Here is a 24,888-nt window from a genome sequence, read left to right on the forward strand (position 1 = left end):
CCGGGATGTGACATCTACACTAAGGGGAAGGGCTGGACTTAGCCTCGCAATAAGCTAGTAATAATGTGGTTTAAATTAGCCTTTGACGATAATCAAACCTAAGACCTCTCACTTACCAGTAAAAAGGAATACCACTAGACCGTAGTAATGAGTGACAAATGATTGTTAAATTTTAGGGCTTGTTTGGTTAACAAAAATAATAAATTAAAGGAGTTACAAAACTTAGAAATATGATAAGAAAAAGGAATGCGATTTATTAGTCACATCAACTAAGAAAGAAAAAACGATTGATTAGTCGTTATAGTCGATCTAATTCTTGAAACATTTAGATATTTAATTATAGATTTTTCGAACAAACTCACAATTTCTGATTCTCTATGGTACGAACACAAGCGAAAGGTAAGAAGTGAAAATTGTTCTCGTACCACATTTCGGTAAACGTGAAAACTCAATAATGTATAATTGATTAAGAGCATAGATGTGCCCCTAAATTTAGTTGCTAGAAAATATATCATCATCATGTTTCTCAAAAGAAAAGCAAAACATGATTGATAATTGTCATAATCTTGCCGTGTAATTCAAGATATATAAAGACACTTCTAGGCTTGTAAAAACGTGCGGTCTCCTTCCTTACAAAGTTTGTTTGTACCAGTTTCCAAAAAAAAAAAAAAAAAAAAAAAAAAAAAAAGTTTGTTTGTACCAGCCATTAACGACCTAGACTTTTACCTCCAATTACCCACCCTCTCTGCAATTTCACTCACCTTCCCTGTTCCCTCTCCTCTCCTCTCCTCTCTTCCACATAAACCCTAGATCCACACACACCTACCTACACGCGGGCACCGATAATTTACAGTTGCATATTCAATAAGAACATCAGAGGCTTGCAATGGGTTGCTCAGCCTCCCTTCCAGGTAAATGGATCCTCTGAGGGATTTAATTTCTAGGGTTTTACTGTTTCAATTTTATCACATTGAAATTTCTGTCTGGGTTCTTTTGATTTGGTCAATATCCTTGATTTCTAAGCTCAGCGAGATTGAGTTGAAACATTGAGAGAGGGGAGATAGAGTGGTTGTTTGTTTGCTTAATTAGGATTTGGGTTTTCACTAATTGCTTCGATTGCGATAACCCTTTTGTGAATTTTGTTTCTGTTTTTTTTTTTTTTTTTCTTTGAATTTGATTGAATGGGGATTGTTTGCTTGCAGATAGGAGTTCTGGGCTGTTGGCCGGGCCAAATTCCGAAAACGGTGGAGCTTCTGATGCCAAAAATCTACGCGTAAAGGTATTTATTTAGGGTAAATTTATTCAATTAATGATGTTACTGTCACTTATCTGGAGTTGACAGTGTGTGATACTTGAGTCATTGTACTCATTACTAACTTCTGATCATTTGAAAGTTACTGTGGGTTTGGAAAAATGCTAACTTTAACTAAACATATATGACTAGTGAGTTTCGATGCATTTCTAATTTTCTATCTGAACCGATACATTACATAAATGCGTCCCAATGGCATGAGAATGAAAATATGGTCTCGACTCTTGACATCTTTTAGATTTATGATTAAAACTATTTTCTTGAATCAGTTATTTATGTCGGATTGGATTGATGAAACTCATAAGATAACTTGTCTTCTGCAAACTGGTAGTAGCTGGAGCTGAGCATTTTAGCAGAGCTGTTATGATTTATATAAGGCATACAACTGAATCCATCTAACCTTTCGTTCTTGTCACTCTTCAGCTAGTATTGTTGGGCGACTCTGGTGTTGGTAAAAGCTGTATTGTTCTGCGTTTTGTTCGTGGTCAGTTTGATCCCACATCCAAGGTTAGGAACATGTTACTGCTATATGTTAACCTGCATGTGGGTCTCATGATTTTTTTTACTTCCGAGAAATGTTTTGTCTATGTACCCTGTTTTTGGGTTTCAATATATAGAAGTTATTATGATGATTATTTACTCAAATTTTCTGGTATTTAATGATTCCAGGTGACTGTTGGAGCTTCATTCTTGTCACAGACGATAGCTTTGCGAGATTCTACAACAGTTAAATTTGAAATATGGGACACTGCAGGACAAGAGAGGTATTTTGGCCAAACATTTTTGGATATATGAACACCAGTTTAAGACATATATAATGTTTTATGGCGAAGTTTCATCATATGTTCTTGTTTCCAAGGCATCCGCATTTGCCTTCTCGTTTACTCTTCCCTGGATACTTTTTCTTGCAGTATTATCCTTTTGCAGAAGAGTATTGATTGTTGATTAACTCATATTCAGGTATGCTGCATTGGCCCCACTTTATTATCGTGGTGCTGCAGTTGCAGTTATTGTGTATGATATAACAAGTCCTGATTCTTTCAACAAAGCGCAGTATTGGGTTAAGGTATCTTTGCTGAAGGGCACAAAATCATAAATTGTGATCTTTTTTTTTTTAATTATTTAGGTGTACATCCTTTGTTTTTTTCTTTCTTTGGAAATGATCCTTATACTCGTGCCTCCACATTTAAGCAAGCATCAGGTTTGAGGGAGTTAAAAACCATTGAATAAAATATGAGGTTTCAAAATGGGTCCAATTGCAGAATTTATACCTCACCGGTTGCATAAGTTATAGTCTACAATCAAAATCTTAATTCTTGTGATAAATTTTTGTAATTTTTTTTATTAACAGTGACAAAAGTATTTAGTTTTTTATTTTTTTATTTTTTTAATAACTTTTCTGAGACTTAAACATGTGGGACACTGAGTTCCCAGTTGGCTGACTAAGAACCTCTAAGGTAGATTGTTGTCGATGCTTAAATGATAACATAATATGGTAAAACTACTCCATGGAGGAAGAGCGGCTGACTGTAATGAACAAGGAGCTAATAATTGGATGGTTGCATATCAATGTGCATTGTGGAAGCTTAAGCTCTATTGAATGTGCAACATTGCCTTGCTACATGGACTTTACCAAAGATGAATTTTTGTTTAGATTACACTTATTATTTCAAGTTTTTAATAACCGGTTTCTTTTGGTGCGAATTTGCGTTTGCCAACAATTGATAAGTATTAGCTCTCTATAGGAGCTACAGAAACATGGGAGCCCTGATATCGTCTTGGCCTTGGTCGGTAACAAAGCTGATCTTCATGAGAAACGTGAAGTTCCTGTTCAAGTGAGTTCTTTACCACTCAATCTTGTGCATCTTCATTCCATGTACTTGTGAAGTAGACATTCCTAGGACTAAATAAACATCTCTTTTATTTATGAAGGAGGGAATTGAATACGCTGAAAAGAATGGAATGTTCTTTATCGAGACATCTGCAAAGACAGCAGATAATATTAATCAGCTGTTTGAGGTAACCCTAATTACATTTACGTTTTGGTCATAGGATGGTTCAGTTATTAGCCGTTGAAATGTTATTATTTTACAGTAGACTCCATACAAACTTCAGATTAACACCTTTGTAAACCAGAACTTTAAACCAAATTATAAACCCTTAAATCCAAAGCTTATCTATTGCTCGGACCGCTGACAGTGTGACTTATTTTGGCAGGAAATTGCCAAGCGACTACCCCGTCCAGCCCCGTCATCAACGCAGCAGAATCCATGAAAGCCGATTCACTAAGGAACTTGTTCATGCTATAAAGACCTTGTTACCTTTCTGTAATTTCTCAGTTTGTGTATATTGTGAAATAGGTTGTAGCTTTTGCTTTTTACTGGGCTGTGGGTTTCAGCCGATAGTTTCAGTTGGAACTACATGATCGTAATTTGCACACGAATAATCTGTAAATGCCTGGGAATCGACCATAGCATATAGCTGATCAAAGTGTGATAATCTGACATATATCGTCGGTTTTCTTGATATTCCGAAAAGCAAAACCAACTAAGACCAATGATAAATTGTCGCACATCAATATATTGTCTGATATGTATTCAAACAGAACATGGTGTGATTTTTCGGTACGTAATATTCTATTGATACGGAAAAACACAAGTTACAGCTAGTCAGAGTGACATGAAGCTTACCCCTCCTCGTTCGTGATTCTGTTGAGAAATCAAGCTCCCTGTACAGCTAAAGATCCTCATATGATACCTACTGTCTCCATATATTCATCTGATGAGGCATCTACTAGGGCTAGCGATCCTCCCAAATTAAGCAAGTGAAAAACGTTCGATGAGGGTACCGGACTTTTTCTCTAAGGTGGGATGGGAGTCCAAAAGAACTACTCTTTCCTCAAGTCAAACGAAATATACTTGGTAGATTGCTTGCGATAGTGGAGTAGTGATGTAAGGGACTGACCAACCAATGCGTGTCTGTATGCAAATGCGGTTTTGTGGTGGTTGTAGCATAAATTGTAAGGAGAAACCGAGTTTATCTCTCGCCGTGGCAAGAACTTCAGCCACCAACTTCCAATTTCTTGTGCCACGGGCATTCCCGATCTCGGTCATCGGTTTCATGTGGGGAAACACGAACAATGTAGGTGTTGGTTATGCTGTCAAATCCCATTTCGTAGCAATCATAGGGGACCAGACCTGTATAATTGGCTTTGGCTTTTGGAGTGGGAGTAATAGAACCTCTCCCTCAAGAGGATTCAACAAGACAGATCCATACCAATAAGAAAATCTCCCTTCAAAGAAAAACAAGTTGCAGAATACAAAAGCAAAGTACAAACTACATGGCAGTTTGGACCAAAACTGGGAAACAATTGCTCGTTTGCTGAATAAGAAGCATAAGTCGAGGAACACCAGACGGGCAATTAATACTAGTAAACGTTGCTGTGCAGTGTAACAAAAGTGAGGTCGTCAACCGTGTTTAACACTGCCTTAGATAAACATTGCAGGCAACGAACTGAATTTACAGGCAGTTATGAAAGGATGTCGATGGGGATTTCGATGGGTAGGCGTATCAACTCGGTTGTGTTGTGGTGGTGGTGTGGGTGATGGTGTTGTTGCAGGTACCGTGCCTCATCCTCTTCTGGCTCGTCAACATATTTTTCTCCCACTCCTTGTAGGGTTTGATAATTCTCAGTATATTATCATCGATTCTAACAGGTACATATGCATGTAAGAGGTGTAGGTGTTATAATAGAGTATGTTTAAAGTAAGAGTCCTAGACGAGTTAGAGAGGCAAGGTGCAACTCTAACTAAAAGCTATCCAGTTGGATGTCTGTCACTGCACACTTCTAGTTAAGACGTACACCATCTTAACCATACTCATGGTCAATTATTATGAAAAGTAATAATGCTACTTATAGTTCTATTATTTCCCTCCTCAGTCACTGTCGTTTTGAAAGAAGTCAGACAAAGCGCAGATCACATTTTACTCGCGGCCTTACTCGCTAGGCCTCTAGGCCGCGAGTTGGCATGCTCGCAACACAAACTTGAAGGACAAAAAGATCTCGAAATCATCAGTTGTGCGGCTGATACTAATTTTGAGACTAACATTTATGAATGATATACTAAAATATAGACGCGGTTCAGATCGTTGAAATACATTACGAAGTGGACCCTACAAAATTGATGTCAAAATATGTGCTAAAAACGTGTGTTCCCGAATCCAACCCGTATATATATAGCTAGAAACTAACAAAGTAATTTGGACAAGGTTGTGGGGAGAAAGATCTCCGAGAATTAGAAACTGAGCACTTTTTGTTATTAATATTTATTAAGAAAAAACATAAAAACCCCGAATATGATAATATAATAAGATCATAAAGCTCCTCTTGATCTAAAGTAAACCAAATTTCTCCCGCGTGCTTTTCCAGCTTCAGCCAGATTCTCAATAGACGTAGAGATTTCAGTAACTTGTTTTGCTTCAACCAAATCTCCACAATTGTTTAGAGAAATCAAGCTATCGGTACAACTAAAGTGTTGTGCCTTGGCTGATTATCTTCACCAACATACAAACCTACAGTTGAATAGTTTAAAATACAAGAAATAAAGACACAGAGAAATTTACGAGGTTCGGCAAAAACCTGCCTACGTCCTCAGAGAGATATTGCTCTTCACTATGAGAAAAACAGTACAAGTTACACATGAGTTAAATCGACATAACCCAATCCCATATCCCTTGTACACCCACTCACAGAATTTTCCCAAGAGCCTCACTCTACCCCAAGAGTTCTTTCACAAGAGATCTTTCACTCTAGCTCTCTTGATTTCTCTCACCCGTACCCATGGTAGAGCCAAATGCTCTCACCATCTCTTTGGATGCTTTTCTCTTCATCCATTCCTTCTCCTTTGGCAAGGCATTTAAATAAAAAACAACCCCTTTTCTTCTCCTCCTTTCTTCCACCCGAAAGCCAAATAATTATGGCTTTGAAAAAGCCACAAAACAATGAGCAAATTAAGCCACAAAATAAGGAACAAAAAAGCCACAAAACAAGGAAACATAATCCTCATCATGATGTTCCCTCATCAATATTGTTTTGTTTCCTAGCCTAATTTGGCCACTATCCAACACAAAGATCCTCTTATAATATTTACTACCTTCGAGTTTTGCACGATTCATGGAAATACATGTTAGATCCAAAAGAAACAAACTTCTACTGGTGTGGTCATGGCAAGTATCTTGGAAATATATACCGTGCTCCCCATTCACCACATGCCGATACATGAGGATTCCGAAAAGGATGTTTCATATCTATTTTGTAGTTGAGAGCCCACTCTTTCTTGTCATTAACTTTTCAATCCCCATATCTCCATATGACTATCTGACGAACAATCACTAGGGCTAAAGATCCTCTCAAATGAAGCAAGTGAAGAAGCGCGAGGGAGATACCCGACTTTTTTTCTAAGGTCAGGTGAGGAGTCCAATAAAACTCCTCTTTCTTGAAGTCCAAGTTGGTAGATCGCTTTCTACCCCAATAGTTGAGCACTCATTTGGACGAAGAACCAACCAATGCGTGTCTCCATATCATATGCAGATGTTTCGTTGGAGAACCGGAGGCAAGGAGGAAGAACCGAATTTATCTCTCGCCATGAGTTTGTGCCAAGTACAAGAACTTCAGCCACCGATACCATTTTCACCATTTTCTTTCACGGGGGCCGGTTTCTCATTGGTATGTTGGGAAATACGAACAATCTTGAAGTTGTTGGTTATGCTGTCAAGTCCCATGCCGTACGAATCACACTGGCAGCTAAGACCAGTGTTATTGGCTGCAGGGAAGCATTAGAACTCCCCATTAAGAAGATCCAATAAGCAAGGTCAAGTTGCAAAAAAACTGAAATATGGCAGTCTGGACTAAACCCCCGAAATATTTGCATTTTTTATCTTTCTCAAAGTGTTGCTGTCGCCATGATATATTAATGGGTGCTTAATATTTGCTTTTCCTTTTGAGGATTCGATGAGAAGCATAAATCGAGGCCTTGATGAGGAACATCACTGGTACAATCACTACTACTACCAAGTAAACGATGCATGTGCAGTTTAACAAAAGAGAGGTCGTCAACCTTGTTTAAGAAGGCCTTAGATACACATTGGATGCGATGAAGCGAATTTACAGGCTGTCTCAGAAGGATGTTGATAAGGATTTCAATGGGAAGGTCCATCAACTCTGTGTTGTTGTTCATGTTGTTGCATGAGCTGTGCCTCTTCTGGGTTCTCCTCAACATATGACAACAGAAGGATAACAACCCTAACTGATAGCAAAGTAGGTTTTGCACGGAATCCTAATGTGAAATAAAATACAAAAATAACAAAATTGACAACATATCCTCGAAAGGGTTGTGACCTATTTATCTGAGAGAAAGAGAGGGACGGCAAAGAGAGAACTGGAGAGATGGAGAATAGGCTTGAGGAATTCTGTGTGGTACTCCAGGATTTTTGTTTCCAAAATTGTTCATCCCCCATTTTTAGTGTATGCATACAACGGAAATAGAATTCAATTAGGAAATTGTACCACCAGATCATTGAGGCTGGCGCTTCCTTTTCCCCAATGCTAATTGGTATATATCGACCCAAAAGCCCTAGGCTAGCTAGGGTTTCCTATCCGTTAAGTTTTGGTCGACTGCTTCGGTTCAGTTTGCACAGAACGTAAGCCATGGGATGTATTAATATTTTAAAAGTTCCTTCAAAAACTTATTTAATCAAGACTTCTAGTGTTAATCAAGTACGGATAACTACTAAATCTTTAAATAGTTATTTTGAATGTTTTAAAAGGTTGTCAGTTCCCTATTTAGATAATTATTCGTACTTAATCTTAAAAAATATTTAAGTGGTTGTACTAAATCCCTAACAAGCCTCACAAGTATCAGCGTGTGACTCTCTTTCTACCCTTCTTTTGCAATTTCTCACTTTAATTTTATCCCTCTTTTTTCACTCAGTTTCTGCCACGGTCCACTCTGCCAGCCTCTAGTACTTCAAGTTCAACCTACGAAATTGCAATAGGAAAACAAAGATAATTCGAAAGGTGATTTTTCTTTACTTTATTACAAAATTATAGAAGAAAGTTACGCATTAATATTTCAATTAATACATGGTTTCATAATGTTTAAGTACGCTATCTCTTCTGCGTTTTGAGTATTAAGTTATGAATACATGTTTTAAACTTTTTGTGATAAATGAATATTTTTGTTTGATATGTTCTCGAACTCTCGAACTGATTAATCTAGGAATTTCGTATTTCTATTTTTCGACAAAAACAGATATGCTAACAATATGAATATCTCATTAATTTTGAAAATTGTTGTTAGCACTCTACAATAGTTATACTGCTCCTGTTAAGTGTTTAGATTGCATCTTGATAGAGAATAAACTGTTTAGTTTGCAAGAGCTTAATTGGTATATATAAAAATAAAAATAAAATAAAAATTGCAAAGAGTGTAATTGCCATATGCTGTGGGAATTGTTGTGATATATTTTTACTTATTTATTAACATAAATAGGGTTTAGGATTTTTTTTTTTCCCGATCAAAAACAGTATTTAATCCTGGTAAAATGTATGATTTTAGATTTTTTTTTTTCCCCGATCAAAAACAGTATTTAATCCTGGTAATACAGATATACTCCCTGGTTTTTTTTTTAATTTATTATTATTAAGGGTGGGAGAAAGAGTTCAAAAATATTACAATAATTTTGAAGAGAGGGAATTTCAGACTCGAAATTTATGGATAAAGACCTAACACCCTATTCATAGTGAAACACATGCAAAAATATAAAAAACGGAATCCAAATCTTGGTAGGAAATTCTATGTATGGAATTTCAAAACTTTTCGTTTTCAAAGAAAAAGGGAATCCAAAATCTTATGAAATTTCAAAACTTTTCTTTTTAAAAGTAAAAGGAATTCCAAATCTTGGTAGGAAATTCTATGTATGGAATTTCAAAACTTTTCGTTTTCAAAGAAAAAGGGAATCCAAAATCTTATGAAATTTCAAAACTTTTCTTTTAAAAGTAAAAGGAATTCCAAACCTAGGTAGGAAATCCTATCAAATCCAATTTAATACTATATGAGCAACAATTGCTCAAGTGCCTTCTATTTACTTATTTCTTTAATAACTAGATACACACAGTACGTATTAGAGTCGGCTTGATAACTATTTCGTAACACAATAGTTTCTCCTCTCTTCAGTTGTACTTCAACGATCAATCACCATGTTGTCGGTCTCAAAAAGTAGGGTTGTGAAACTGAGGAGCTCAAACAACGAAATATTCGAAGTAGAAGAAGCTATGGCAGCGCTGTCGGAACCCATAAAATCCCTAGTCGACGTGATCGGTGTCAACCATTTGATACCATTGCCAGAGGTCAACTCCAAAACCCTAGTCATGGTGATAGAGTGGTGGAAGATTAAGCACAGCAATGCTTCTCATCAGGGTACTACAAAAAGCACGTCCAACACACAACTAATCAAAGAGTGGGAAGCTGAGTTTGTAGAGGAACTGGACCAAGCCAACGTTGTCATTGATCTCTTATGCACTGCGAACTTTTTATCCGTGAAGGAATTGCAAGATCTTATGTTTCAAAAGCTTGCAGATTTGATTAAGGTCAAGACAGTTGAGGAGATTTGCGAGTTGTTTCCCAGCAAGCATTAAAATATGTATCTGCAATTTGTTGTTCCCTTTTTATCTCCTTCGAAATACAATTTTGTTTCTCAAATGGCATCAAAATCTAATTCTTCAAGTTAATCTCAAGCACACTTCTATATGGGATTTTGAATACATACGTATGATATGGATGAATAATGCACGGTTGAGATAGTAATACTTACGAAAATCAAAATAATTATCTCTAAGATTTTAAATTTCAACTTCGTGAGATAACGATAATATCAAATCTAATCTCGTGGACAAAATACTTGTGGTTTCGGGTCATTATGAGCCGAGGCCAAAATATAATCGAATTCATTACTTATTCTAATCCAAACAAAATTCTTGTGGTTTTAGATCATTATGAGCCAAGTTCAAAATTTAATCGAATTCATGACCTATTCTAATACTAACAACCTACAAAAGCAATTACATTATTAATTTTCAACTTTCTATAGGAGAAGAATGATTTATATGACAAAAGTACACATTATCGCAGCATCTCGTGCTAATGATGCAAATAGCTGTGACGTTTCATTATAGAAGTTGGTCTCTTATAAGCTATACCGGGGCATAATAACTAATAATTGGCCTTAGTGAAAAACACTCTCTCGGTTGTGCAAACCATATGAATTTGCTAATAAGAGACTAAAATTCGATCAGTCAGTTGTGATTAAATTTTCATATACTAGCGATATTTGTTATTCTAAATTAGACTAAAAGAGAATAAAAAAGTTGAATCTGAGATTTAACGAGTTAAAAAGAAAGTCTCTATTTATCAGACAATCCACCACTTAGAAATTCAATTAGGTATTTTAGCTAACAAGTTACTGAAATTGGTATAACGACTTATTTTGGAACTTAACAATGAAAACAATTAGAAGTGGTCCATGAGTTTGTCCATTATAAATCATTTTAGTTCTTGAAAAATCTATCAATATCCTCGTTAAATAGCCACGTGAACGACCGCGTGACCACGTCTTTAAGGGTATTTTTGTTAAACCAACACCTTCACTAAACGAGGATATTGACAAAGTTTTTCGACCAAAATAATTTACAATACACAAACTTAGTGACCACTCCTATCTATTTTTATTATCAACAATTAAAATGATGAGTTATCAATTTCAATGACCATTTTAGCAAAAAAAAAAAAACCTTCAATTATCATTTTAGCCTTGAGTAAACACCTTACATTCTATACGGATAAGAGCATGTAGCCAAGCAAATTGACAAAGGTAGCTGGACGGTCCAGATCGAATCGAAGGCCTGAGAGGAACCGGCGGATGGTGATGGAATTCTCCATCTGCCCAGTAGACTAGTAAACGAAGAATCTAGAAAACGTGTGTCGTGGGTCCCCGCATAACTAAATTTTCATGGCCGCGGATTGGTTAACTATTCCACGTCAGCATGATTGAGACACTTTGCGGTTGGTTATTAGGCCGGCGGGAACCTGTTCTTTGGCACGCGTAGTTGACTGAGCCGTGGTGGCTTCGTCATAACTGGCTAAGCTTAGCTAGCCGGGTTCTTATTTGGCTCATGTCAAAATTTGACTATGGTTTTTTAATTAAAATGGTCCTTAATTTTAGCATAATTATAACTTTTTATTTTGGTCATTGATATTTAAAATCAAAAGTTGTCTCTGAAATTGTCCATCATTAATCATTATGATCTTTCTGTGAAAATTTTTCATTAAATGGAAGAAATCATCAGTTCAAATTAAAAAGTTGATTTGATAAAAATACATTCAATTTAACGGAGATTTCTCACATACGTAAAGTATACAAACCATCATTCCTCATAAGTTTGGTTTTCCCACCTCATTTTCCAACATTTATTACATTTTTTTCAAGCCAGATTCACCAAGCATGGGAAAGGAAATAATTTCTGATTCCCATGCTTTTATTTCTTGCATACCAAACACAATCTAAGGGCATATTCGCGTGAGAAACTTTTAAAATTTCAAGGGATTTAGGCATAGTAATGAAGAATAACGTATCACATAAAATTAGATGAGAAGAATTAGAACAATACACCAGAGGAGCATTACAAAAGTTATGTGCCAAGGATTTGCAAATGATTACTTGGTTGAAATCATTTACAAATGCCCCTTCCATACATTTGTAATGCTCATGTGGTATACTTTTCTAATTCCTCTCATCTAACTTTATGTGATCTATTTTTTCTTTGTTTTGCTTAAATACCTTGGAATTTGAATGTCTCTCGCCCAAACATAGGTATAACTACTAAGCTAACTGTCTAGAAGTCCCATGATTTACCCTTTTAATTTTTAAAGTAAATTCTTAATTTATTTCATTATCATCCCAAACATAGTGAATTTTTTTTTAGTACATTGTTATTTTTACACTAAGAGGAGAGGGAGTTCGGCTAAGCCATACAATGGACAATCTAATTTGGTATCGAATCCATCCAAATTCGTCATTCATGAGATTCAAACCTAAGACCTCTCACTTTTAAGTGAGGAGAAATACCATCCATAGTACTGACTAGCCCCAAATAGTTGTTTTGCAACTATTTAGTTATTTATTTATTTATTTATTTGTACTTGATATCTGCTTTGAATAATTGTTTTGCAACACAATTGCAAAGGGTAGTTCCGTCAAAAGGCAACAAAAATTTGGTCATAAGTGATCTAATCTGAGCTCAGCAGTAAACACCCTACAAGGATTAAGCAATTAGTTCCTAATTTTACCATGAAGCCATAATTCAATGACATCACTTTTTCTTTAAACAAAATTTCTACCTAGTTGGAAAGGATGTCTCAAAGTTTAAGGCATACAAATATGATGACGATATATGTTTAATATTAAATTGGGGCCCATTAAACCTTGTTATCAATATAGTAACGACCATTTGTAAAATATTTAAGACAAAAACTATTCTGTATTGGAAGAATTTTTTTTATTTTTTACTTTTACAAAGTTGATATTAACTTAAATTGTTCTAAATACAACGAGATTCAAACTCAACTATAAAAAGTACTACTCAAAAATTGAAATTGTGAAATGTCATAGAATTCATGAAAACTTATACTTTTGAGAATTTTCTTAGCATTTCCCCTCGCTTTTATTGTAAATAAAATTGTTGTATTAAATAAATATTGTAATTCTGCATATGAAAAACGCTAAGGCGACTCTCAAAAGTGAGAGTTTCTATTAAATCTCTGTCACCTTATATTTTTAGTACCATATTTTATAAGGAAAATTAACGAAAAGTCAAAAAAACCTTTATGTTTAATGAAGAATGACAAATAAAGGTGTAAATAATAATACCAAAAAAAGATAAAAATATAATTTTTTGTTAAAAGTGAATAATATCAAGGGCATTCCATTAAAATTCTCTATTTTATAATTTTAACATGATAATAATGTTAAAGTGCGAAGAATTATCCGAACAAATAACACTATAAATCGCAGACTTGGAGAAAATTGTAAAACTATCTTCATTTATTTATTTGTGAGTTTTAAAGACTTCCACAACTCTAGCCATCGTCGAATAGTCGACAGACAGACCAAACTCCAACCCTTCACGTTATCAAAATTCTACACCAACCTTCTTCTTCCACCACCACCGCCACCACCACCATCAGACCTACCGTTTACTTTTACATTCCAATTTTTCCCCTTTCTTCCTTGACACCGCCATCCCAATCCCAATCCCAATCTTTCAGTTTCCTCTTCTGGGTCGTCTCCATCTCCCATCAAACCTCCAATTCCAACTCCTCCCGCTCCAATTCGGCTCCCAATCTCACATGGTTCCGAGCAATTCAGTACTGAGTCAACTTGCCGAGTCGGTGAAGGCGATTTCCGAATTGCCCGAGTGCCGAAACGCGTTCAGGAAGATGTACGGGAACTTCGTGCGGAGAGTCAAGCTTTTGAGTCCTCTGTTCGAGGAGTTGAGGGACAGCGATAAAGCGCTGGGGGAAGAAGAAGTTGTAGCTTTGGAGTCGCTGGGGGAGGCTTTGAATTCGGCTGAGGAGCTCATCAAGTCGGTCAACCAAGGGAGCAAACTTTATCAGGTACTTGCTTTGTTTGGTTTGTGTTTTTCTATTTTCTGTTTGGTTGCTGAGAAAACGAAGGAAAGTGGAAAGAGAAAAGTAAAGTTTTGGGTTTTGGTAGCATTTCATATAGCTTTCGAAGTTCCTAGTTTGCAGGATTTACAGTTCTTAGCCGAGGAGGAGAGTAATTAGGAACACATGGTAGTTTCGAGTGCAGTTTTAATTCGAAAAGGATTCTGAAACTCAAGTTCTGTCCTTTCTGTTTTCTGATGGATGGAGCATAATGCTGCAATGAAATATGTTTTATTTCTTAATTAATTAGCAACAAATTATGCATGTTGCTAGTCTAATAAGTAGACAACGCTACTCAATCATGTAAAATACACAAAACAACCAAGAACTTAATGGTACACAGTTTCTCAATCGTACCCGTTGCCTAGTTCATAGCCCTTAACCGACTAAAAAGTACGTTAGCTAGTGGGAAATGAACCGAATCTTGTTGACATTTCCATAACCAAATGTCATTAAGACTTCAAAATGTTCGTGCTAGCCTCAAGTTAAGATTCGAGCTCCATGTTTGTTGACTTGAAAACTTCTCATCCATGTGATTCGCAAGTGAACATTCCACAAAATAATTCATTGCCAGCTTAATTAAGTTATGGTGATAGCTTTTCTTGTTAAGGACCTCGTAGTTTGGCTTTTAGAGTGTTGCGCTTTCATACGAAGGAGGTTTTGTAACAATAAGTTGCATGTACTCTCGCTCTGTTGTGATATCCTACTTTTTAACTAAATAAAATGATCAAATGCAGTACAATTGTTTACATTTTCATTGTTCTCTTCCTTATTTAACATATAGAAAGTAAGATTGGCATCCTCCAAGATGGATGTATATGTGAATAACTTGCATATTTGAAGTGTGGTGCGGTAGCACTAGATACGAGCATGTTATCTATATGTAACACATTTGCTGTAAGACTCTGCATTGGTCTTCTTGCCCTGCAAACGGATTTAGTTGATTTAATGGTAGACTGTTTTCTTTATGTAACAGGCTTTGCAAAGGGACGAGATTGTTGATAAGTTTCACCAAATGACAGTTAAAATTGAAGCAGCATTGAGTAAAATTCCTTATGAGAAATTTGACATGTCAGAGGAAGTTTCCGAACAGGTACGTTTACAACCTGCATTCCATATTTGCAGCTGAAGAAAATTATTAGCAGAGAATGACTCATAGTTCATCTTTTCTCTCTTTGCGTTTTTTTAATGCTGTTAATTTTCAAAGTATTTAACAAGCACTATACCTTGTAATTTCCTTCAGATTGAACTAGTGCATGCTCAATTCAAAAGAGCAAAAGAAAAAAAGGACTGCCTTGACTCGCAACTGGAGATGGATTTAGCCATAGCAGTAAGAGACAAAGATCTTGACCCTGCAGTAATAAAAAGACTTTCAGAGAGGCTGTACCTCAGAACCATCAACGATCTAAAGAAAGAGTCACTTGCTTTCCATGAATTGGTTATCGAAAGTGACGGAGATATAGGGGACCACTTTGAAAACATGCAATCTCTGCTTAAGAAGCTAAAGGACTTGGTGCTTAAAGAAAACCCAGAAGTCGAGAACTCTGAACGTGACAAGAGCACGATCAAACACAGATCTCCTGTCATCCCAGATGATTTTCGGTGTCCAATATCATTAGAATTGATGAAGGATCCTGTGATTGTCTCTACTGGACAGGTACATCCTTGAACTTCTTTAACAACATACAGTTTTGTCAGTTTCTCTATTGTACTTCATCGTGGTTGATGATTTCACTTATTTTTTCAGACATACGAAAGATCCTGTATTCAGAAGTGGTTGGATGCAGGACACAAAACCTGTCCCAAAACGCAGCAGACATTGTTGCACACGGCCATAACACCAAACTATGTTTTGAAGAGTCTAATTGCTTTGTGGTGTGAAAGCAATGGCGTTGAGCTACCCAAAAAGCAAGGGAATGGTAAGAACAGAAAAGCTGGAAGCTGTATTTCAGACTGTGATCGCACTTCTATTGCTTCCTTGTTAGAAAGGCTAGCAAAGGGAAACTCAGAAGAACAAAGAGCAGCTGCTGGTGAGCTCCGCTTGCTGGCAAAGAGGAACGCAGATAATAGAGTGTGTATTGCTGAGGCAGGAGCCATTCCTCTCCTTGTTGAGCTCTTATCATCCGCTGATCCTCGGACCCAAGAGCATGCTGTTACAGCACTTCTCAACCTCTCGATAAACGACAGCAACAAGGTAGGAATTGTAAATGCAGGAGCTATACCCGATATAGTAGATGTTTTGAAAAATGGCAGCATGGAGGCTAGAGAAAACGCAGCTGCAACCCTTTTCAGTTTGTCTGTTGTAGACGAAAACAAGGTGGCAATTGGAGCTGCTGGGGCTCTCCCAGCCCTTATAAAATTGCTGTGCGAGGGGACTCCAAGGGGGAAAAAGGATGCTGCTACCGCTATTTTTAATCTTTCAATCTATCAGGGAAATAAGGCCAGGGCTGTAAGGGCAGGCATTGTCCCCCCACTGATGAGTTTGCTCAAGGATGCGGGAAGTGGGATGGTGGATGAAGCACTAGCGATCCTGGCCATTCTGGCTAGCCACCAAGAAGGGAAGGCAGCAATTGCCCAAGCTGAGCCAATCCCGGTCTTGGTGGAAGTTATAAGAACCGGTTTCCCACGCAACCGGGAGAATGCTTCTGCTGTGTTATGGTCGTTATGCACAGGCGATTTGCAGCAGTTGAAACTAGCAAGGGAACTCGGCGCAGAAGAGGCAATGAAGGAACTGTCGGAAAGTGGCACTGATAGGGCCAAGAGAAAAGCTGTAAGCGTTTTGGAGCTCCTTCAACAAGTCGACGATGATTTTGTTCCCCAACAATCCTAGTACGTATTATTAGGATGGAGAAAGTGTAGTTTTACGCGTACTATACGACGTATGCATTATATTGTGGTGTGACATATTGGTGTTTCTTGTAGAAGGGGATAAGTAGAGTAATATAAAAGAAGGCAGGAATGCAATTCAATGTGGCCGGCTTTTCCACAATAGTAAAACAAATTTGTCAACTTAACTGGAACTCCAAATTGAGTATTTTATTTGTGAAAAAATATGGAAGCGTCGCAATCTCTCCGATTTCATTTGTTAGAACAAATGTGTGCTTTTCTTCCAGGTCAAACACCGTAGGTTTATAAACTATGAAAATGGCATTTTAGCACATTAACGTAAAACAATCATGTTTATGCACCTTATGCAGGTTCAATCCCCACAAATCTCCCTTCCCCTAAGAACTAACAATTTAACCACTAACGCTATCGTTTGTCAAAAACCATTATTTTAAAAAAAAATCCAATTTTTTCTTTGAGTGAATAATTAAATGTAATAGAAAAACAGCAGTAACAAAAAAGTTGAATATAACTCGTCTAGAAGTGCTTTTAAGCTTCTCCGTTTTCGCCTCAATAAACTTAATACAAAAACACTTAAAATGTATATTCAAACAGAACAAAATACGCGAAAAAATACTGAAATTGCTGCCACTAAATCGTTACGAGAAAATATATGGAACAACAAGAACCAGTTTGATCTCAGCAAGCACCAAACACAGCATTAGCCTAGCCCACACGGGATTGATCTACTTATATGAGGCAGAAAGGAGAAGAAAATGAAACCGAGCAAAACTTTACTCGTCAATCTAACTTCCCATGAATGTTTCGGTCAAGGTGCGGCCGTTGGCCATTTTCGTGGTCCCAATTATCAAATCATATGCCATCCCTTCCTGCAAGATCCAAATTACCATAGATATTAGGAATTAGGACAAGACGCAGATAACAGATGAGAGGAGTAAATGTGCTTCAACCCATCCATCTACCAAATTGCATAACATAATGAAATGTCGTAGATTTCATACGTGCAAAACAATTAACATACCTGAGCACTGAGAAATCGAAGAGCAGAGATCTCCGCAAACGTTACACCTCCAATGAAGACAACAAGTACTAGAGAACGCCTTCCATCAGATACCCTGGGATATGTTCAGAAATGTTGCATTGAAGTATAAATGCAGCATTAGCAAACAACAAATCAAGAAATACAGTACTCAGAGCAGACTCTTATAAAATAGGACCAGTTGGGACATACTTGTCTACACTGGCCGAATGCCCCTGCAAAGTGTCTACTGACGGGCTGCTTGAGAATCTGCCCTGTAAAATTGTTACAACAGAAAAAAGCAGCTTAACATGTAGTCCAATATACACACACAAAAGATCAGATAAGAACGAATAACTCAAGAAATGTACTTACTCTCTTTATTTCTGAATGTGGTCCAGGTAAAAGCCTCAGAATCTCTTCAATAGGACGCCTGAAAGTAATAAAGTTGCATGTTTTAGAGCAAATTAAACACGCATCAAGATCATGAAAATTTACAACCAAAGATCGTATATCTTTATCGTTTCCAGTGGTTTTCTAAGAGCTCGACTATAACAAGGGGCAAATGACTTGCAGAATATATACTCCTGGTGAAGTAGAATTGATGGGATCTGCTGAAAAAAGATAAGAAACAAACAAACAAACACAGAAAGAAAACGAACATGCAACAAAAAATTTTAGTTAAGGAATTAGGCTCACCATCCAGATCGAACAGCTTGCTGGATGAGGCGAATGCTAAGAGGTGCATATCCAGAAAACACATAGGAGATGTCATTGGGGCTGTGATATAAGAAAATTGCATCCCCAAGTTAGTACCACAGAAAAGGGAACACTGCCAAAAGAAAATCAAAAGTTGAGAAGAATAATACTTTGCAGTGTCAGTGTCCTCAACTACAAGTTGCAAGGCACGTTTAATTGTCAGCCAGTTGCTTTTCGTCTCCTGCAAAGTTCAGACGTGTACAATGAATCCACATTTATTCTTTTATGCACACAGGTCCATTCACCAGTTACTAAATTATTCAATGAAACTAGTGCATTTTTTTTGAGAGGGTAAAATAAAAATGAACCTGTTTTTTAAGCAATCCAGCTTTCTCTAAATTATTCAGTGTAACCATGTGCTCGAATCCATAACTATGGAGTAGTTCTCTCCTAAACCAAGAATACAAAACCCATTTAATATAAGATATAAAATAAAAAGGATTAAATTTAAACATAGTGTGTGATGAAGAGCACTTGCCTTAAATAGTCGAAATGCTTTTTGGGCAACCCAGAATTTGTAATAGAAAATAATATGAGAAGACGTAGGACATTCACAAGAGGCTCCTGCTTATGGATCATTTCTTCAATATGCTCAAAGCATCTGCATTCATAAACTCTTTCAGTCTTAATTACATGGCTAAGGAAAATGAGAAGCATAAAAAGCCCAAACATGTAAGTTCTCAACAGCAGCCTAAATTCAGCTTACATGTCATAACTTTGACTCTCAATAATTGTGTGTTCCATGTCAAGTTGTCCAAGAAATGATGTCTTTGACGTGAACGTTGACAGATGCTGAGCAAGATTTATGTGCCTCTGAAGCAATAATTGTAGCAAATCAGAATATAAAACTCCCTGGATGAATTCTTATAATGAATAAATGATTTAAAGAATTACTTACAGTCATTTCTGGCAATGAGTTCAGTTTTTTGACAAAGTCCTTCAATTCAGAAACTGTCTGGTTCTATATGCAATATTATATAGCACTTCATTAGAAAAAAATAAAATAAAATAAAATTCTGGTAATACCATTAGGTTCATGAATAGAAAATTGAGTCAAAATCATCTCATGATTGCAGGAGGGCAAGTATTTAGGTCTTATAACATTCACTTACATTGCTAGTCACATCGGTGTAGTCCTGCTTCATTGATTGTGCTTTTTGACGTAGTATCTGCAATCATACTGCAGGTAGCAATGAGAAATGGAACTGCTGGGAAGAATTTCTTTTCATTTTTATAAGAACTTAGAAGAAATAGCTTTAGAAAAAGAAACAAACAGAACAATTTAAAGTGGTGAATATAGATCAACCTGGCCAACAACTTCAAAGTTGAGATCCCGTAACTCTTTAAACAGCTTGTCACTGTGATTATTACGATACACAGAAAATAAGTATGAAAAGACAGAGGACCAAAGAAGCACATAGGAAGAAAAATGATTAAAGAAAAACAATTAAGAAAAGAAAAGACTACAATGGTATAGGCATTTGAGAGCAACGAGTGTTATGGATGGGCAAAAAGACTTCAAATGAGTATATGTGTGACATGATGCCCTTGAATTACATAAAAATTCTTTCAAGCGAAAAATGAAACACCTTGAATTAAGTGGAACTTTCATCTTCTTTCCCTCTTGTTGGGCAGCCCCCATGACAGATGCATCTAGCTCAACAGCACCATTGTTGATATGCAGAAACTGCACTGAAACTATTAGGGATAGCTTACAACTAATTCAAATTACAAACAAACAAGAATTCTTCTTTACTTTCAATTCAGAAAATTTAAGGTTTCTCATTAACGTTTTAGGTTTAATACAAAAAAAGACTTAGGTTCAGTTGACTTACAAATCTATGTCTTAGGCAATTAATTCATAAGAGTAAATATATTCTATAATATAATGATTTAATGAAAAACAAATGAAAAAGTTATTGCAAAAACTTGCATACATTCTTAGCATGCCAATTGAATTGGTATGCTATAATCCAGATTATAAAACCTCACGAGCAACTCAAAATTTTAACATGCTTGCTATTCCTAGTTACCTACCATACCCATGCAGCTTTTTATCATAACCATGACATGTGATTGATTTTTCTACTGAATATATACTTCCTCCAGTTTTTACAATGACTTACTTCATCAAGAAGCCCTTCATATGTTAGTTGAGAACACATGGGAGTTACCATGTCCACCTACATCCAAGGAATAGTCGATGTAAGCAAAAACCACAATTCACAGTACACTTGCATTAAAATATGCACTAGCAGAATGTGAGTTTGTAACTTTCTGATTAATGGATTGGTATGCCATAATTATAAAGAAGAGTTCATAATTTCACTATTGCAATTTCCAATTCCTTTTCCAAATAAAAACTTTAAATCGTGAACAAATTGATTAATATGGCATACTTCATGAAATTAACCTAAGGTTATTTATTGCATGTCTTGCAAATAAATGTACCAACAAGAAATGGCCAGAACACGCCATGTTGTGTGGCAAACTAAGTAACTTTAACAGGATGAGAGAGAGAGAGAGAGAGAGAGAGAGAGAGAGAGAGAGAGAGAGTACCTCCCTATCTAACAGGATGAGAGTATTTATCTCTGGCACAACCATCTGAAGTCACAAGCAAGATATATTGGTGGAGGGAATATGAAACGTACATTTTAGTATGCAGTTTATATTCTTTTTAAACTAATTCATAAGAGAAGGAGCTTAAAGTCATGTATAAATTACATCAGGTGAGTTAACCGGTTCTTCAGCTTGCATACGGTTTAGAATGTCAGCAACACGCACTGAACCCCTGCCTTTCGCCCTCAAATTTGGTATCACCCCAAAAGAAAACTACAAAACAATAAACAAGGCACAATTTTCACCCACAGGCAAAGAACAATAACTAGAGTAACAAGAAGCATATTTCTGGCTACATTCATAATTGTTGCTCTAACCTTATACCTGTCATATCAATATATATATACACACACATATGGTGAAAGGATTCGTGCTTACGTGATTCAAATAAATCACAGAAATATCTTCAAAAGCGAAAGCTTAAAGTTAAAGTAAACGGAGCAAATTGTGCATGTATTTTTGACAACCTCAAGCTTGTGAATCGCTTTTGCAATATGCCAAAGTGAGCTTGTATCACCATCGACTAGGTATTCCTACCATGCATAAACAAAAAGAGAAAGTAAATCAATATAAATCAGTGGTTTGTAACAAGTTTTGAACATCTGAAGCTCAAATCAAAATAATTAAAATAAATTCACAAATATAAAATGAGGAATTTCTCCAGTACCTTGTAAGAAAGATCAAGTTCGAATGACAAAACATCCTCGTCCAAAGGAACAATGTATAGCGGGTATTCCCCTATAGTCAACAAGTGATGGACCTTTTCCTCCTCAAGGATCTGCAAAACCAAAATGGTATCTATCATCATTCAATATCCAAAAACACGCACATTGCATCTATCAAAAACCATAACTTATTGCGAGTAGGTACATCTGTAATAGCCAAAGCGTTCTCACCTTCTCACAAGCAACCGTACGTCGAGGGACAAAATAAACATAGTATTCTCTCTGCAGTCCTTTTGACGTGTCATTATGAATATGCGAACTAATCAAGGTCATCAAAGTGAGCTCTGAACGGACAAGGTAAACCAGCTTGGAACAGTCAGTTTGAATGGGATCAGCCGAAAGATGCCGCAATTCAATCCCATGTTCCTGTTTGCATGCACCAGCAAAAAAAAAAAAAAACAAACAAACAAACAAACAACAATTACAATCTAAATTCCACCAGAAAAAGCTTCCTGCATTATTCACAGCTCATTTCAGTTGAACATAACAACTGCTTTTCCGAATTTAAGAACCGAAAATCAATTTCGAATGCGAGTTCCCCTTCAAATTCCAGCTTAACAAGCATAAAAATCGCATCACAAACCCAAACCATACAAAATTCAGCAGAAAATTTGAATTTCTATGGAAACAGTGTGATATATTTACTTTGAGGATCGAAGTCTGGATGATCGATGAGAGAGAGCCGCTGAGCTTCTGATCGATGACCAAACACTTCTTTCCTCGAATCTGCAAATTCAAGAACAATCATAAATATCAAAATTCAAGACATTTTTTAATTTGAATTTCAACGGAAACTAAATTGAATCAACGAATTGGAGCTCACATTCTTGAGGATGTTCACAAGCTCCCTCTGAGACTGTTCCCTGTTGTACCATAATATCCACACAAAAATAAAATAAAATATACGCATATATAGATATATAGGAAGAAAATACAAAATTAATTGGAAATTACATGGAGATTGTAATCAGATAGTACCTGAGGGATGTGAGATTGATCGGAGCATTGTCTAAGTTGGGAATCTGAGCCATGGCAGTCCAAAACCTCCAATTTTTCAGTTGCGGAGCTGGCTCTCCTGCTCGAAGACGAAGACGATGAAACTTGCTTGAAGCAACTTTATAATGGGCCTGGACTCGTTATTGTGGGCCTTGTGTAGGACTTAGATTGCTTTAGTACTATCGAAATTAGGCCCGTGCCCTAAAAATAATATAGGCTTTTTAGATAAAAGAGTTTCTGAAATTGACACAACTCCTTTCTTTGATTGTGAGATTTAAAATCAATAAAACTTATCTATGAGTTTTTCCACCATCGATCATTTTGGTCCTCCATAAAAAATCTTCATCAAATAATGATAAAATGACTAAAATACTCTCAATTGTTTACAAATCATTTTGACCCCTTCTTTATTAAATGGGGTATTTTTATTATTTTGGTCCTTATTTAACGAAGATATTTTATGTTTGATTGAGGAGCTGATGAGGTTCATTTGCATAGTTGGAGATTGGGACATTCTCGTCATTACAATATATTTATATTGTCAATTTTTATTTTTTGGAATAAATAATATTGCCTACACTAAAAAAAGAGTGGAATATCATTACAATGTAGTACTAAGGGGCTTTATGGTTAAGGAATTTAGAGATGGGTGGTCGTTGAATAGGAGATGTCACATCCCAGCCCGGGTCCCCACCACAACCCGAGCTCGCTCCACCATCATAGCACGATATTGTCTGCTTTGGGCCCTAACCACGCCCTCACGGTTTTATTTCTGGGGACTCACACGAGAACTTCCCAGTGAGTCACCCATCCTGGGAATGCTCTCGCAGACTACTCACTTAACTTCGGACTTCCTACGGAACTCGAAACCAGTGAGCTCCCAAAATGCCTCGTGCTAGGTAGGGATGAGAATATACATTTAAGGATCACTCCCCTGGGTGATGTGGGATATCACAATCCACCCCCCTTAGGGGCCTGACGTCCTTGTCGGCACACCACGGCCAGGGTTAGGCTCTGATACCAAATTATCACATCCTGGCCCGGACCCCCACCACAACCCAAGCCCGCCCCACCATCGTAGCACGATATTGTCCACTTTGGGTCCTGACCACGCCCTTACGGTTTTGTTTCTGGGGACTTACACGAGAACTTCCCAGTGGGTCACCCATTCTGGGAATGCTCTTGCGCGCTACTCGCTTAACTTCGAAGTTCTTACAGAACTCGAAGCCAGTGAGCTCCCAAAAGGCTTCGTGCTAGGTAGAGATGAGAATATACATTTAAGGATCGCTCCTCTGGATGATGTGGGATGTCACAGGAGATATTTGGCTTTTTCTTTTCTTTTTCTTTTTTTGGGGTGGCGGGTGGGATGGCTTCAAAAATTTAATTGTAAGTCTCACTTTTTAAAATTTACAAATATACGGAAAACGTAGCATTTTTTATTTAGAAAGAATGTTTTTTCTTTTAAGTTTAACATAAAAAAGTTGAAGTCATTTAATACTACGTTTTAGTGATATTCTTTTTTATTTGTAATTGAGAGGTTTTAAGTTCAAATTTCATAGATGACGAGTTCGATTCTAAATTAAATTATTTATTATGTATCTTGACTGAACTCCCTTTCACCTTTCTCCTTTCAACTCTTTAAGGGCGTGTTTACGTAACTGTAATGAAAATATGAGGAATTGAATTAAGGAGGAGTTGAAATGAGGAGAAGTTAGAATTGGATTCCTGTTGAAACTGTTTACTTAAATGTTCTAGAATCGGAATAGAATTCCATAAAACCGTTTACTAATTCAGCAGAATCGGAATATAAACCAGTATGATTACTAAAATGCC

At 36.7% G+C, this 24,888-nt stretch overlaps 4 protein-coding genes across 4 annotated transcripts; 3 read left to right on the forward strand and 1 right to left on the reverse strand.

Annotated features, from left to right (window-relative positions):
* Positions 1-488: 488 nt before the first annotated feature.
* LOC137720843 (ras-related protein RABF1) lies at positions 489-3,919 on the forward strand. Its single transcript, XM_068459950.2, has 8 exons — positions 489-911; positions 1,203-1,279; positions 1,736-1,819; positions 1,982-2,076; positions 2,273-2,378; positions 3,058-3,147; positions 3,245-3,331; positions 3,530-3,919. Exons 1-8 carry the CDS (start codon positions 887-889, stop codon positions 3,584-3,586), a joined length of 621 nt encoding a protein of 206 aa, XP_068316051.2. The 5' UTR covers positions 489-886; the 3' UTR covers positions 3,587-3,919.
* A 5,650-nt stretch (positions 3,920-9,569) lies between these two features.
* Positions 9,570-10,007, forward strand: LOC137719749 (SKP1-like protein 1). Its single transcript, XM_068458779.2, has one exon. It carries the CDS (start codon positions 9,570-9,572, stop codon positions 10,005-10,007), a length of 438 nt encoding a protein of 145 aa, XP_068314880.1.
* A 3,447-nt stretch (positions 10,008-13,454) lies between these two features.
* On the forward strand, positions 13,455-17,167 carry LOC137719965 (U-box domain-containing protein 14). Its single transcript, XM_068458947.2, has 4 exons — positions 13,455-14,040; positions 15,068-15,184; positions 15,335-15,748; positions 15,839-17,167. The coding sequence occupies exons 1-4, from the start codon at positions 13,774-13,776 to the stop codon at positions 16,919-16,921; spliced, it is 1,881 nt and encodes a 626-aa protein (XP_068315048.2). The 5' UTR covers positions 13,455-13,773; the 3' UTR covers positions 16,922-17,167.
* Positions 17,168-17,428: 261 nt separating this feature from the next.
* On the reverse strand, positions 17,429-23,189 carry ATVPS33 (Sec1/munc18-like (SM) proteins superfamily). Its single transcript, XM_068458948.2, has 22 exons — positions 23,038-23,189; positions 22,883-22,922; positions 22,705-22,785; positions 22,231-22,425; positions 22,002-22,112; positions 21,802-21,867; positions 21,440-21,547; positions 21,275-21,319; positions 20,842-20,898; positions 20,305-20,402; positions 20,022-20,073; positions 19,828-19,884; positions 19,614-19,676; positions 19,422-19,528; positions 19,194-19,316; positions 19,024-19,105; positions 18,826-18,896; positions 18,656-18,736; positions 18,332-18,389; positions 18,170-18,231; positions 17,960-18,053; positions 17,429-17,807 (listed from the first exon to the last, which is right to left on the reverse strand). Exons 1-22 carry the CDS (start codon positions 23,088-23,090, stop codon positions 17,724-17,726), a joined length of 1,788 nt encoding a protein of 595 aa, XP_068315049.2. The 5' UTR covers positions 23,091-23,189; the 3' UTR covers positions 17,429-17,723.
* Positions 23,190-24,888: the final 1,699 nt, after the last annotated feature.

Source organism: Pyrus communis, chromosome 1 (assembly GCF_041283825.1).
Source record: "Pyrus communis isolate YQ-2024b chromosome 1, ASM4128382v1, whole genome shotgun sequence".
In the NCBI taxonomy this organism is placed as follows: domain Eukaryota; kingdom Viridiplantae; phylum Streptophyta; class Magnoliopsida; order Rosales; family Rosaceae; genus Pyrus; species Pyrus communis.

Bases quoted from the DNA above. Each gene is read 5' to 3' on its own strand.
- LOC137719965 (XM_068458947.2), top strand. From the start codon at position 13,774: ATGGTTCCGAGCAATTCAGTACTGAGTCAACTTGCCGAGTCGGTGAAG. The intron at 15,185-15,334 runs GTACGTTTACAA...AATTTCCTTCAG, and splicing joins CAGAGGAAGTTTCCGAACAG to ATTGAACTAGTGCATGCTCA. The intron at 15,749-15,838 runs GTACATCCTTGA...TTATTTTTTCAG, and splicing joins TGATTGTCTCTACTGGACAG to ACATACGAAAGATCCTGTAT.
- LOC137720843 (XM_068459950.2), top strand. From the start codon at position 887: ATGGGTTGCTCAGCCTCCCTTCCAG. The intron at 1,280-1,735 runs GTATTTATTTAG...GTCACTCTTCAG, and splicing joins CCAAAAATCTACGCGTAAAG to CTAGTATTGTTGGGCGACTC. The intron at 1,820-1,981 runs GTTAGGAACATG...TAATGATTCCAG, and splicing joins AGTTTGATCCCACATCCAAG to GTGACTGTTGGAGCTTCATT.
- ATVPS33 (XM_068458948.2), bottom strand. From the start codon at position 23,090: ATGGCTCAGATTCCCAACTTAGACAATGCTCCGATCAATCTCACATCC. The intron at 21,548-21,801 runs GTTGTCAAAAAT...ATTGTTTTGTAG, and splicing joins AAGCGATTCACAAGCTTGAG to TTTTCTTTTGGGGTGATACC. The intron at 19,677-19,827 runs GTAAGTGAATGT...TATTGCATATAG, and splicing joins ACACCGATGTGACTAGCAAT to AACCAGACAGTTTCTGAATT.
- LOC137719749 (XM_068458779.2), top strand. From the start codon at position 9,570: ATGTTGTCGGTCTCAAAAAGTAGGGTTGTGAAACTGAGGAGCTCAAAC.